We start from the raw sequence: 15,430 nt of genomic DNA, 5'->3' as shown, positions 1-15,430 counted from the left end.
CAAACGAAAGGAACTGAAAGAAAAGGTCATGTGGGCACAGGTAAAATTAGCGGAGCACCAAGAACAGCAGCTGAATAAAATGACTAGTAATCAGAATCAGGGCCCTGGGGGAGGGGGAAAGCCGAGAGTAAAGATGAGCAGAGAAGAGGCACAGAAGAAATTCCCCTGCCACGGGTGCCGAAAGATAGGACACTGGAGAGACGAGTGTAAGGCTGTACAGAATGGTAATGTGCAAATTAATGATTTGAATCCACAGACACAGAATGAGACTCCACGGAAGACCCAGCAGCAGGTAAAACAGAGTCAGTTGCCTCGTGCACCTAGGCCAAATTATAGGAGCAAAGCACAACAGGGTGAAGACACCTAAGTTTGGGAAGGAAGTGAGGATAGAAATGCAGCAACTTCACAGTTTCTGTTAAATGACATGTTTCTCTGTGACAACACCTATTGACGGTGCCTAAGGGGGGAGGACGAGGAGTGCGTACTTGGCGCCTCCTTGCCGGTGGACCAGTCAGGGCCATACATTGAAGGAAAGGTTGAAGGAAATTACGTCACCTTTCTGTTGGACACTGGTGCTACCCGTTCTACTGTGATAACAGCAGACGTTCCAAACCTACCCCTCTCGGGAGAAGCGATCCAAGTAGTGGGCGTTTCTAATCAGCTAATTAGTACCCCAGTTACAGAACCTATGGAGATTAAAATTGGGAATTTTAAAGAAATGCATAGATTTGTTGTTTGTGACTCCAGTCCTGTGAACCTACTAGGACGAGATTTGTTGTGCAAAATGAACTGCGCTATCTTCTGCACTCCAAATGGCGTCGAAATTCAGACCCCAGATGAAGATGGAATATACAAATTAATGTTAGCAAGACCTGACTCAGAAATTAAAAGACTAACAATGCAGGACTTACCTGAAGAACTCCAAGAGACGGTGAAACCAGAGGTATGGGATTTTACTGGAAAAGATGTAGGATTAATGGCAAATGTTGACCCAATTAAAATAGCCATAAAAAAAGATGCAGTCTACCCAAATACCAAACAGTATACAATGAGTGCAGAAGTGAAAGCAGGAGTTGCTATTGAAATAAAAAGATTGCTAGAAGCAGGAATTTTGCAAGAAGTATTGAGCAGTCCTTGTAACTCTCCAATAATTGGCATAAAGAAACCTAGTGGTAAGTACAGGGTCGTACAGGTCCTGAGCAAGGTTAATAAAATCATGGTTCCTTGCTGTCCTGTCGTGCCAAACCCTGCAGTGATTCTATACCAGATACCATGGAATGCTGGATGGTTTACCGTCATTGACCTGTGTCATGCATTCTTTTTGATTCCATTGCATCCAGACAGCAAATTTCTTTTTCATTTGAATTCGGCAGCCATGTATACGCCTGGAATCGTGTTCCTCAGGGGTACACGGAAAGCCCTTCTATCTTAATCAAATTTTGAAGAAGTGCCTTGAAACCCTAGTATTGCCCGGAAAATCAGTCCTGTGCAATATATAGACGACCTCTTGGTGGCGTCTAAGAGTCAAAAAGACTGTTACTGACACAATTGCCTTGCTGAACCATTTGGGTGAAGGTGGACAAAGTGTCGCCAGAAAAGCTGCAATTCTGTACCTCATCAGTAAAATATCTGGGGCACCAGATAGAGAGAGGTATCAGGAAAGTTACCACAGAAAGAATTAGAATAATTCGAAACATGGAATTGCCAAACACCCAGAAAGATATCAGAATATTTCTTGGAGTTGTAGGATACTGTAGGCAGTGGATTGTGGGATTTGCAGTCCTAGCAAGACCATTGATAAAGATGACAAAGAAGGGAGCAAAAGATCCTGTGGAATGGGATGACGAAAGCATGAAAGCTTTTGAAAAATTGAGAGAATGTCTGTGTACAGCTCCTGCACTTGGAATGCCCGACTATTCAAAAGAGTTTGCACTTTTCTGTGACACACGAGACAATTGTGCACTTTCAGTCTGGACCCAAATTCATGGTTTGACCCGACGTCCAGTGGCATATTTTTCTTCCACAGTGGACCCAGTAGCAGCTGGATTACCTGGATGTTTGAAAGCTGTAGCTGCAACATGCACGAGTCTTGAACAGAGTGAGTCCATTGTGATGGGACATCCAGTAACTGTATATGTTCCACATTCTGTTGTAATTCTGCTAACAAGAACAAAAACTCAGTATCTCACACCTAGTCGGCTGACAAAGTTTGAGAGAATCCTTGTAGGTGCAGGAAACGCGACCATTGCTAGATGTAATATTCTGAATCCAGCCACATTACTGCCTAACTCATTCGCAGCATAAGTGAGGGAGGAAACTGAACATGACTGCATTGATTTGACCGAGTTCAGTACAAAACCACGCCCAGACATAAAAGAAGACCCTTTACTTAATGAAGATTATGAGCTGTTCGTAGACGGCTCATGCATGAGACACGAGGAGGGAGGCCTAAGTGCTGCCTACTCAGTGTGTACATTGGGAGGTCCAGTGGAAGCATCCTATTTACATGGAGTCAAGTCTGCACAAGTAGCTGAATTGTAAGAATAACGAAGGGCTTGTAGTCAGAGAAAAAAAGGTGCACAGCCTAACAATCAACACACATGATATTGGTTAGCTATTATCAGGTGGTGCAAAGGGTGAGCGCAGAGCCCTTAGAACCACTCAAAAGTGAGTAGACAAAACTACCAACTGCAGAAAAAACGGGGTTACCCAATGCACTCAAAGACAGTAAAACATTTGTTATGTAACAAATAACGATTCAATACAAAACACAAAGCGACAGAAGGTTTCTAGGGATCTCCAGAAGGAGAGTTGTCCGTTGGAGTCCTTTATTGTGTATAACAGCCAGCCGACACGTGCTTCATCGCTATTGCGAATCCTCAGGGCTGAAAATACAAATAAATAACACTGGGGCATTCTATGCGTGAGAGTACAGTCACAATGATGCAGCTTTACATTGTTTCATGCACAATACTAGTGCCGCTTCCACTATTGTACAACACCAGCAATACACTTTATTACTACTTAGTGCAACCAAAAGCATTCGTGTCAAAGTGCCTCTACGACGCCGTCTCTTAAGATGTGTAAGTGACCAGGTGAGTATATAACCAGGTGAATAAGTGAGTCTTGGTTCGAAAAAACTCATATAACTCTTGATCCAACACGACGGCGTAGTCTGTAGTCTCATAGTAGCAAAGAAGTAATTTGGGTCCCTCTGTATTCGAGTGCCACTGAACGTGCACAGATCATACAAACTGTGTGTAATGTGAAAGGAAATAAAGAATCGTGCAATTGTGGCTCCCATATCAGGACTACATACCTAATAAGGCTGTATTGGAACCAATAGGTCTGTAAAGGGATTAAAATAATGACAAAAGGGAGGAAAAAACCATCACAATACGGTCCTATATGTAAATAACGGGGCAAAAAGGAACAACATAACTGTATTTGTCAAAAGGGTAAAGAATGCTCACCGCACAGCTGGTGATAATTCCGACCCAGCCGGGCCCGTGACCATCAAAGAGGAAAATTCAAGAAACTGGTCTCCACACTGTAAGAATCCAAACCGTAAAACTAATGAGACCCGAAATAGTAATCCATTGGAGGGTCGGTATGTAAAACACTTCCAAAAACCTAAAATGTCACCACACTCCAATCTCCGAGTTACAATACGATGGTCTGGAAATTATCTAAAGATCTTGTTACCAGTCATTTATAGAAAACGCAAACATTAAGTAAGCACCTGATGTGTGGCTGTACATAGGAAGCTAGAATAGTCTTAACTTCCATCAGAACAACAATTAAGAAAGCTTACCCCAATGAGAGGTAAACGTGAGGAGAAACTTCATATGTCCTTAACAATGTTGAAAATCCGAGTGGTTCCTTAATTGTGCTCTAAAACTGAAATACGTATCAAATTAGGATTCCGTCTAATAAAATATTGTCTGAAACTATGCCTTAAAAACTATGTCATAAACATTACGGAGTAGTCGAAATGCATCTTGCCCAAAAAAACGAGTGTATAGTCAGACACCCAATTGGCCTGCAGTCGGGTACGACTTCAGTCTGTAGAGAGGACGTTAAAACTCTGTGGAAAAATATAAACGTATGTGTCAACCACACTGTGTGGCATTAAAACACAAGGGCCCACTGAAATTAAATAACTATAGAACGGGGATCTAAACGACAAGCGCTCACCTTTAAAACTAAGTGCGGTAGAGTGCGGTACCGAGCGTGTACTCTCTCCGGGCCGTGTTCCTGTTTTGACACGTGATCCGGAAATTTGTCCGGTTAAGAGCGGACGCGTTCCAATCGCGTCACGAAAAGCTAGAGCGCTGACCTTAGCAAGATTGTTACATAACAAATGTTTTACTGTCTTTGAGTGCATTGGGTAACCCCGTTTTTTCTGCAGCAAGTAGCTGAATTGGTTGCATTGACAAAAGCTTGTAAATTTGGGAGGAACTCGAAGATAACCATATATACTGATAGCCAGTATGGTTATGGGGTTGTGCATGACTTTGGCCAATTATGGATGCAAAGGGAGTTCCTGACTTCTTCAGGCACCCCTATCAGAAATGGAAATTATGTGCAGGATTTACTGGAAGCAATCCAGTTACCAAAAGAATTGGCTGTGGTCAAGTGTGCTGCTCACAAATCTGGCGATGACAAAGTGACAGCAGGTAATCGATATGCTGACCAGTTAGCCCAACATTGTGCAAGATACCGAATAGCAATCAATATAAAGGTTGGGGGAAACGGAAACAGCTGCCAACTTTTGATGCTAGAAGGAGTGAATACATGGGAGGAAGTGATAGACTTACAGGACACAGTTGAACCACAGGAAAAACAAAGGTGGAGAAACGTTGGTTGCCAGAGGAGGGTGGAAGATGGTGTCATTGTTTACATGGATGGTATGCCTGTGTTGCCAGACTGTCTGCTTGCTCCTATGGCTAGGTTGATACATGGGGACACACATTTGGGAAGAGATGCGATGATTCGCATGTTCCGCCAGACATGGTTCAATTCGAAATTCAGAAACATAGCAGAGGCACTCTGCCAGAGGTGTCTGGTTTGTCAGCAATTTAACCCCGGAAAGAAAACTGTGGTGTTACCAGGAAAAATTGGAAAGGCAGAGGGCCCCTTTATTCGACTACAACTAGACTTTATTCAGTTACCCCCTTGTCGAGGAATGAAGTACCTACTTGTCATTGTCTGCCTATTTTCAAAGTGGGTGGAAGCTTACCCTGCACGTAGAAATGACAGCATTACAGTAGCCAAATTATTACTTAGAGAGCTTATACCTCGTTACGGTTTCCCAGTCACGATTGAATCTGACAGAGGAAGTCATTTCCAAAATGAGATAATAAAACCGATTTGTGAAGCATTCAAAATCACGCAAAAACTGCACTGTGCATATCGCCCAGAGGCTTCTGGAGTGGTAGAACAACTGAATGGCACAATTAAAGCAAGGTTGGGAAAAATGTGTTAATACACTCAATTGGAATGGCCTGATGCTTTGCCACTTGTGTTGATGGGACTCAGAAGTATTCCAGACCGGAACACGGGCTTGAGCCCCCATGAGATACTAATGGGAAGAGCAATGCGGCAAGCATGGGTGCCAGGATACAAACTGATAAGCCTTTCTGATGATTTGGTACTAGAATACTGTAAAGAACTGGCTGACCAAGTGCGTTCTATCTCTCACCAAGTTGGGGGAGACGCTGTCGCCGGGCCAACGACTCCAGCACATGACCTGAATCCAGGTGACTGGGTCGTAATAAAGAAACATACTCGGAAAAGTTGCCTTGCACCAAGGTGGGGAAAGCCACGACAGGTGATCCTAGTAACCACCACAGCTGTGAAGTGTGCAGGAGTACCTCGCTGGATCCATGCCAGCCATACGAAGAAAGTGACTGAACCTGAAGAAACTGAGGCTGAAGGTTGTGCAGCTGAGGGGTCCCAAGATATCTGTCCTGAAGTAGCTGAAGAAGAACAACCGAGCTCCAGTCAAGATGATTGGATCCCAATAGTCGATCTGACTATAGATCCTGTGAGAACAAGAAGACAAATCTATTTAGATAGACAGTGGGATAGTGAGGACGAGACAGATATAGAAGAAGGTACTCAGATCATCGAAATCCAAATCAAATCTGATTCGGAGGAGGACCAGATAGGGAAAGAACAGGTAGTTGACACTCCACCAAGAACTCCTGAGACAGGAGAGGGACAGATAGAAATTAGGGCAGAAGTTCAAGCAGAAGAAAATCAAGAGTTCGAAGAGCTTGAACAGGACCAGATGGAACTAGACAATTGTGTTCAGGAAGAAGAAAACGATACAAACCAAAGCCAAAATCAGCATACACCTGAACAAGGCCAGTTTAGGGACCAGGCAGAAGAAACCGATGAAAGACCTGGACCTAGTCAGTTAGGGAGAAATACTGAAGACGAACTTAAAACAATTGTGCCACAACTGAACGAAAACAAAAGAGTGTTTGAGGAAAGTCAAGACACAGTGCCAGTTAAAAGACTCAGAAAAGGTGACTCAGTACCTAGATTTGTAAAAAGACTAAGACTGCGACTAAAGACAATAAATGAAGAATCTGAGCAAATAAATGAAGTCTCGAGTCAAACTGACCCAGCTGTAATAAAACCGAAGTGAAGAAGTGCGCGTAAAAAAAACTGAATAGTAAGTGCCAGAGTCCTGAGTGGACTTACTTTGTAATGGAAGAATTTAAAAATCTGGAAATAAGTGACGAAAGTGAGGAAGAATTGATTATTGACCAGGCTGAAGAAGAAGCAGAACCAACCTGAAAGTTGCTCGAGTAAACGAACTGGGCAGAGTTACAAAGAGGGGTTGAAACTTCTTTTAAGCCAAAATGTCTGATTCTTCTGTGAATGGGAGACCGAGACGAGGTTGTTTAAAAACATGCTGCCAAGTGTGTTTATGTAGTGTAGCAATAGTACTGATACTTTGGATAGGACTAACAATAGCTATTCCTTCTATGATGAGTAAAGACCCGAACCTGTACCCAAATAATCACTTACCGGAGGATACCGTAGAATCACACACTAGAAATACACCACAAAGAGTAGATGCACCAGAGAAGCCACTTAGCCTTAAGCAAACAAAATTAGATTTAGTAGCACCAGATGAGGAAGGATTACATTACAATAAAATCAAGAACAAAACTCATTTAAATGTTTTCGCAAACCTGTTAGTACATTATGTAGAAGTTATGGAAATAGACGACTTCTGTCTGCATGAAGCTACCCACTTCGGTTGCTGAAGGTGTGACGTACCACCACTTGCCACTAACCTATGGAATCTCCTGTAGTATACCAACTAGTTTATTTTATAGAAGAGGACCTTTACAGTATTATTACTCAAACCTTGATGTGACATTTTCTGAACTTCCTGTGCGAAGAAACCTGAATCCTGTACATACAACTAGAGATATAGCTAAATACATGAGTGATTATTTTCTAACTGTAGGTAAAATAAATATAGATGACGCACACAAAGGTAACTTGACCTGTTCATTACACGAAAAAGAGAAAATGTTTCTAAATATGGTAGAGAAAAGAAGAGAAAGTTTCCAAAAGAAAGCAAAAGACAAAAATCAGAAAATTCCTAAATGGGCCGAAAGAATAGAAAGCACCTCAAATGGTGGGGCTAATGCTGCTATGTTACTGGATTTCGAAAAGAAAGGGAAACTTTGTCTTCAAAGAGAGAGAACCAGTTATTATAACAATATCTTCATTGGTTCCAGTGAATGCGAACACAATTACAAGGTAATTGGGGGTTGGGGTTTCAAAGATAGGTCAGAGCCTGTTTTTCCTGGAATTTATTATATATGTGGGAACAAGGCTTACTTCAAATTGCCCGACCATTGGTATGGAAGCTGTTATTTTGGTATTGTCTTCCCAAAGATATACCATGTGGGGAAAATCACTGGAAGCACTGAAAGAACTAATGATTTAGTACGTAGCAAAAGAGAAAGTGTGTGAAAAATAGTAGGTGATATTTTTAGTGCAATGATACCTACAGTGGGAGTGGCTCTGAACACACACAGAATTTGCAAATTGTCAACAGTAGTAGATCGGTTACCAAATGACACTGCTGGAGGTTTTCTGATGGTCAATACCGAAATGGTTGCGATCAGATGAATGGTTTTACAAAACAGACTTGCTCTTGACATGTTATTGGCAAAAGAGGGCGGAGTCTGCAGAATGTTGAAAGCGCAACATTGTTGCACTTACATACCTGACAAAAGTGTGGAAATCAAGGGGTATGTGAGAAACATTACAAATTTGGGAAAAGAGCTCAAACCACTTGAGGTTGACAGTGCCTGGAAGAGACTTACTGATGGTCTCTCTGCTATAGGTCGTTGGTTTTCTAACCTAGGTAAAAGTCTTTTGAGTAAAATACTGATGCCAATTGCGGGAATAGGTCTAGTAGTGTTAATCATAATAATCTGCTGCAAATGTCGAAAACACAAAAAGAAATACACTGTGAACAAGAGAGGAGTGAAAAGAAATGTTGATGAGCTTGAATTAGAAAAATTGAATAATCAGATTTATAAAAGGGTGAAAAATTCCCACCCTAATAAAGAGACTGAGAAAAAGCTAAACCGAATGTTTAAAGAGATTGAACTGGGTAAAATGCGAAAAGTTGGCATCTGGTTCCATTAATTGTGATGATAAAAAATATCATCAAAGAGGGGATTGACGGAGCAAGGATTCGCACGTAAAGCGACTTGCTTGTACTCATGAACCTCAAATAACTCTAATAGTATTAATCAACTTGTTTGTCTTACTAATTTTCCCCTTTATTCTGACATTTTGGGTGTACCAGAGATGCTTGCCTATGTCTTTACTAAGCCTAATACGCTTGCTACTAAGATGGCTGCTGCTACGCGGGAATTTCGTCTGCGCATGCGTCGGTCATATCCATGTGACGTGACGTACTCGCAGTTCTGGTGGGAAACTCTCTGCACTTGCGCATTAGAGCTAAAATGGCTGTTTTGTGTCCTCACATGCCTGAAGCTTGCATCGCTGCCTTCGCTATGCTGTTTGTTCCGCATTAACCATTAAGGCTTTAGTTATTATAAAATAATGGGAATAATATAGGGATTCCTGGTATATAGTGCATTAATTTATTCTGTGTTCTAAAACTGTTTCTATTTACTTTTCATGTATCTGTAATCCTTGGGCATGAGGGACGGGAATACTCCATTGTGAAAATCCTTTCTGCGCATGACAGTCCACAACCAGAGGATGAACTCTGCGACTTTGAACTCGAGCCAACACAGAAGTCCAAGCCAAAAGGCGCCTGGGAAGAGGCACCTTCACCTAGTCGAAGAAGCTTATTTGTACTAAATGTATTACAATGTATAAAATGTTTAATTCACCATTGTTATGTATAAGGAACATGTCATGGGAACCCGAAATTCAAGGGGCGGTCTCGGAAAATGCAAATTATGAGCTTGAGAAAGTCAAATCCTAGGGGGTGTGATGACCTGTCCTTCCTTTTGTCCAATCGAAATTGGGGATCCTTACACTTGCAACATTTGGGGGGTGGTACACTGACCCGAAAACAGTATAACTAGCCTAGGTTTAGCTAGAGAAATTGTCCGACTTGTCCGAATAGCTGACCTGTCACTGACCCTACGCACTCAATAGCTGATTGAAACGGAGGTGCTGCGGAGCACTCTGTCCGACAGACTCACAGACCCAATCGGGGTTTTGAGAACCTTAAAGTGCTGGGGAAGCACTTTGCTGGGGAATTCTATAACCCAATCGGGGTTTTGACTGATAGCTGCAGAGAAGGTGTAGCGCAGGCGTTGTAACTGAACTGCGGGTGCTGGTCTTACCCTGGTGGTCCTGTCCTGATCCTAATCTGGTTTTCCTGTCCTGGGTTTCCATTCTGCACCTGCTGGCCTACTGGCGACTGCATTTCCTTGGGTTCCTACGGTCCTTAAATGACCCGTGGCCAGGGTTGGTCTCCACACTGTTCTAGGTAAATATAATTCTGTGAGGGAAACACATTTGCGTCCTTTCTTGCTTTCTGAAACTGCTAAAGTCTTATTTGCACATTTGTTCCTTCTCTTACCCTCCCTATTTTGACCAATAAATAAAGTCTTACACTTTAGCTGTTTATTAGCATGTTCCATTTTTTCCCATCCTTTAAGTAAATGGTGAAATACTGTTTATGAAATATAGATGTTCCCTTTCTTTACCCGTTCCTTTAGCCAACATAAAGTGGTTGCTCTGAATTCTTAGCGTGTTCCATTTTCTTACCTTCCCTATAAGCTTCTTGGTTATTGCAAATTTCATCATTATAAATTCAGTTCCTATTGAGTTATTTCTATTTTCTGGAAATACTCAAACTGACATTCTAGCATGATCCTTATCTTTCCCGTCCTTTAGACACATCATACCAAGTCTGATTTCTGAAAATACTTACTAGCATGTTCCCTGTTCTTACCTACCCTTTAGAGTTCTAAATGGTTGGCATAATCTATTTTCTACATGGTTATATGCTTTTCTTGATTTTGGTTATCGATAATTTGCTTACTGTGAATCTAATGCTTGCTGACAGTGATGAGAACTACATAAAGGTTTTCAAAACTTCGAGTCTGTGGTTATTATAAAGAGTGCTAATATTATAAATGGTATTGTATTTTGGTGACTGCTTATCTTTTTCAGCTAGATCCCTGATCCATTGTGATCATAGGTACCCGTGATGAGGATTGGTAAGTCGGGTACATTGGAAATACATAGGAATGAACTGGGTTACTGTTAGTAGAGTGTAGGTTACCCGATTAATAAATATGGTAAATTGAATTTATGGGCCCAAGTGTGCATATGGTAAAATTGTTGGTCGGGTGACCTGTGCGCTCTATCAGTACCAGAATCTGGAGTCCCCAGTTTAGAGTCCAAAAGGGTATTCTTTAACTCATCCAAGGGAACCCTACCCCAGCATCTTTTTCTTGATTGCGACAGTGCAGGGTGGGTCTCCTTTATACAGAAACAACCACGAGAAAGGCAGGACGAATTGATCAGACCATGGGACTGGTTGAGAGGACCCTCCTATTACTGTAGCATTCGAAAAGATGCCACCAATGGTATGGCCTGCTCTATGGGTTGGCCCCGTGTGAGCTTTCACCATGTTAAAAGAAGCTAATGAACCTACTAGACGCCTCGTTAGAGGTTCCTCAGCCCTCTCCAAGTGAATATTAAAATCACCAAGCAAGGTGAAGTTGGCATATGAAATGCAGTTAGGGGCCACAGCTTGTTCAAGGGATAAGATGAGTCTCCTACATATCCTGGGAGGAAGGGCGATAGACTAATATCCCTGACAGTGTTGATCATCGGTGGAGAAGCTAAATCCCAGGGATTCTGCACCTATCATTCGCTCCGGTAAAAACACTCTTAAATTTAAATATGCTTTTAAAAATAATCGCCATATGGAGTAGCCGCTAACATGGAGGTAAACATACTGTATTATGTCCATCTCAGATAGCTCATTTGAAGATACTAAAGATCCTTTAAAATCTAAAACATTCAATTTACCACCTCCACCCCCATGGAAACATTTTAAGACTACCCATGGAAGTTTCTAAGTGTGATATATCATAGAAGGATAACATGATCAAAACATACCCCACCAACGCTGTTTTCTCTTCCACTCATGCTCTGTAAGACAGCTTTGTCGAGACCTAATTTTAGACTTGCTCTGTCAAACATTTCTCTCTCATACGAGTTTCGGGTGATTAATCTGTAAACCTTAACAGCTTTATTTTGACCAATACGGTGACAACGAGCCTGAGCCTAGGAGAGTGGGGAAAAAAAGTTATTATGAGCTATATAGTAAAATTAATGCATAGCTTTTCATCAACGTAAACATTTACAAAGTATATAAGCATGCAGACAGTAAGCAATTAAAACTTAAGGAGACCTAATGACCTTCAGCCAAGAGTTACACAATTTACAAATACCTTTGTTGTCTTTAACTCTGTAAAGGAAGAAATTCTGGCATACAGGGAAACAATGATCCCATAAGACTAACTACGAAATCATAGTTGCACTCAAAAAAAGAAATCATAAATTCGTAGCATCTGTGAATTCCTGCTTCTGAACCGCAATTTTTTTATATCCACTTCACGGGAGATCTGAACCAATCGTGGGAAAGGTGCAATACATTTTCAACGATAGGGGAGTTAAAGTGTGGAAAGTATGTCTCTGAGGTTTCATGCAGATGAGCACCCTAAAGAGTACCCACAGATGCTGCTGATTCTTGGGGAAAAGAGAAGAAATCTGCCAAAATTAGAGGCAATCTTTGCAATACAGCAAAAGCATGAACGTGGGAGACTGCTTGATGGGGGAATAGGAATCAAATGCCTAAGGGAAAAAGAATTGCAGCAAGAGGAGCTGCCAAGGAGGCAGCATCAGTCAGGTTCAGCAGAATGACAGTGAAGCCCCCATGTAGTAGGTTGTTATTGTGCATAATCTACGGCAGAAACCTGGGTGCAGGAACTGAAAAAATTTAACTATGGGAATTATGAGCCTAGGTGTTCTCCTATGGATGACAAGTACAGAATAAAGACACCATGTGCAAGCCACAATGGGGTAATAGCAGGAGACTTGGGGTGAAGTTGGGGATAGTTTAATTGACGGAATTAACTTGCAGACCAACAGTCAGTTTGAACAGACCTCAAGGAGAAGGGGCGCAGGAGTGGATACAGCTCTTGAAGATTCCCTCCAAGTAAAGTGGGCAGCATTACTGATCCAGAGTGTTAGTAGGTTCAGGTAGCTGTGTCTCAACACTGAAGGGGAAGAATGAAGGTTCCCTTCTAGCCCATGCTGGCAGTAGGAACCTGTGTGCTCTAGGCCATGTAAAACGGATAGAACACTCTAAGACCTACTGACATTAATGAAGAGGAAACCGCACTGGCCCTGCTTATTTGCTGCAGTTTCTGAGTGCATTACAGATATTTAAAGACAAGCAAAGTACAGACCTCTGGAAGGGATTAACAAAAAGGAAATGCAACAATGCGTGGCAAAGTGTCCAGTAAGTGGATAGGGTCAAGCCAGCTGACCATTAAGAGTGAAGCCAAACCTATACAAATGGACAATTAGACAGGGACACTACTGGGAACAAGCAACACACAGCGAGGTCTTGGTTTAGTAATTCAGCGCAATGCACTGTGAGACTAATCAAAATGACTTCTCAATACACAGTGCATTGTGAAGAGCTGGAGGGAGATGCTGGTTTGCTTCTCCAAAACCACTTACTGCCAGGAGAGATGGTGTAGAAACTATTACTTAGAGTGCCCTATAAGTGGGAAACAAAAGCTACACCTTTATGAAAGCAATAATATACACAGCATTCACAAAGCATAATATCCATATCCGACCCCAGTGCAGAAACATGGGGATCCAGTATTCTTACGCACAAATATACCTGCCTTTTGAGTCAATACCATTAAATGTGAAAGTCTGTGTAGTGAAAATCAAGAGAAAGGGCTTCTAGCTACACGGAAGAATGGATAAAATCACAAAAATGCTGAGAATGTGACGAAGAACATTGAGTCATAGAAAAGACACTAAATCTGCAATGAGTAAAAAGTGTACACAATTACACAAGTAATGTGCAAGACAATGTTCCTTAAAATGATCAAGCAGTTCACCCAAATGCACGAATGAGTCGTCTGAATCAGATACAGTGGACAATTAATGGTTTGGAGTACATGAATATAGGTGAGATTTATATAATGTAAAGCACAACCATGTAGAAGTATTAAGGAATTAAGAGGCATACATCCCAAAATGTATTGTTGAGCAGACTATACATGTATGTGATACATCAGGTTTTATGGCTGGCTCTAAAGAGGCGGCAATATTCATTTTAAAAAAACTCCCTTTTATTGCACAAAGAAACCATAGAAATAAATGGGGCCAACGTATTCTGATCTCTGGGTCTTTTTATGTAAGGACACAGTCCAGCCTAAATATTGAAATGCTGATCGAGACTCCCCAGAAAAGTTATACAGTAGTCAGACAAACATTACAAATTGTATGAATGTTTAGCTAACAACCACCTTCCATACCCCCACCTCAACGCCAGGAGACATGCCAGTTTTTGAGAATCACACACACAACTCCTATCCTAGTATACAATCAATTAACATCCCTTACAATCGACCCCCGTATATTAGGTACTCGGTCATGCCCCTAATATCGCCGTACACCCCTCTGATACATACCTCTCCCCTTTAGCTATTCCCCTCTCCTCCTCCCAGTGTTGTAATTTGGCCGCGATTGGGTTAGCATTAGCAGAAGCCATCCTGTATTTAGAGGCTATCTTGTCCGTTTTGTGGAATCCATTTTGTATTTCTGGCAGCCATTTTGTTTGCCATGTCCTACCATGTGTATGCCATGTGCTCTGTCCTCCCTTGCTGTTGTCTGCTCTTGAAATCTGCCTGGAGACAGGTTATATTTAGCCTCTTCCACTTTGCACATGCTCAGTTGAGCTTGCAGCTTTCCATGCAACTGCTGTTAGTCTGTAAATGTCAGGATGTGTTCACCAGAATTAGCAACTGTGAGCTCCTCCCACTTGTTGAGTGTGCATTTTCTGTATGACCTTATATGTACCTAAAACCTACTTCTTGTACTTGTACCGCCTTCTTTTGAGCCCCTGTGTGGGTATAAAAGTACCAAGCTCCTTCCATTCAGTGTGCTACTTCATACATTGCCGAAGGGTGTTGTGTGAATGTAGTTCCACCTCATGAGGTTAATAAACTTTTATTTTCTATTCCAGTTTCTGTGCCAACTTCTATCCTAATGGTCTGAGGACTTGTGCAGAGAGGTGCGAACCCCTTGCACTGGTAGGCCTTGCTGAGGCTCTCCACCACAAATTGGCGCCCAACATGTGGGGCTCATCAACGACTCGGATGCCGGAAGGAGTGGCCGAACCGAAGGATTGGAATCTCGCTTTGGACGATCACGCCCCGAGGGGACCCGCGTCTTTGCAACCACGGCGTTCTTCCGCTCTTTCTGATCTGACCCTCCAGGTGGTGCCGGTCCTCGACTGAGATCTCTTCTGTTGATTCCCCGTGCAGTGACCATTTGGTCGATTTGAGAACTTGGCAGTTGGAACCTGGACACAGAGGGGCATATGTAGGTAGGCTTTTCGCAAACGCCGGAATTCGCAGAATTTCTGCGTTTGCGCATCGCAAACGGTGCTTTGGTATGTAGGTGCACATTAGCAAAATAGGGAATCGCAAAATTGCGATTCCTTACATGCTTGAGCAAAATAAGGAAATCGCAATTTTGGGATTCCTTAAATGCTATGTAGGATTGAATTTTAAAATGCGATTTTGGCTACAGGAATCGCAAAATACCACCTACTCCAAGTAGATGGTATTTT

General features: G+C 42.1%; 1 protein-coding gene across 2 annotated transcripts in view; it reads right to left on the bottom strand.

Moving 5' to 3' along the window:
- CHD9 (chromodomain helicase DNA binding protein 9) overlaps window positions 1-15,430 on the bottom strand; it is a 2,123,706-nt gene that overhangs the window by 1,044,270 nt on the left and 1,064,006 nt on the right. For both annotated transcript variants that reach the window (XM_078670246.1, XM_078670247.1), the window contains exon 20: window positions 11,665-11,832. In XM_078670246.1, coding sequence (XP_078526372.1) covers window positions 11,665-11,832 — 168 coding nt within the window. The remainder of the gene's footprint in view (window positions 1-11,664; window positions 11,833-15,430) is intronic.

This window comes from Lissotriton helveticus, chromosome 12 (assembly GCF_964261635.1).
Source record: "Lissotriton helveticus chromosome 12, aLisHel1.1, whole genome shotgun sequence".
NCBI classification, from domain to species: Eukaryota; Metazoa; Chordata; class Amphibia; order Caudata; family Salamandridae; genus Lissotriton; species Lissotriton helveticus.
Note: the sequence above shows the minus strand (reverse complement) of the source record. Positions and strands in the feature narration are given on the sequence as shown.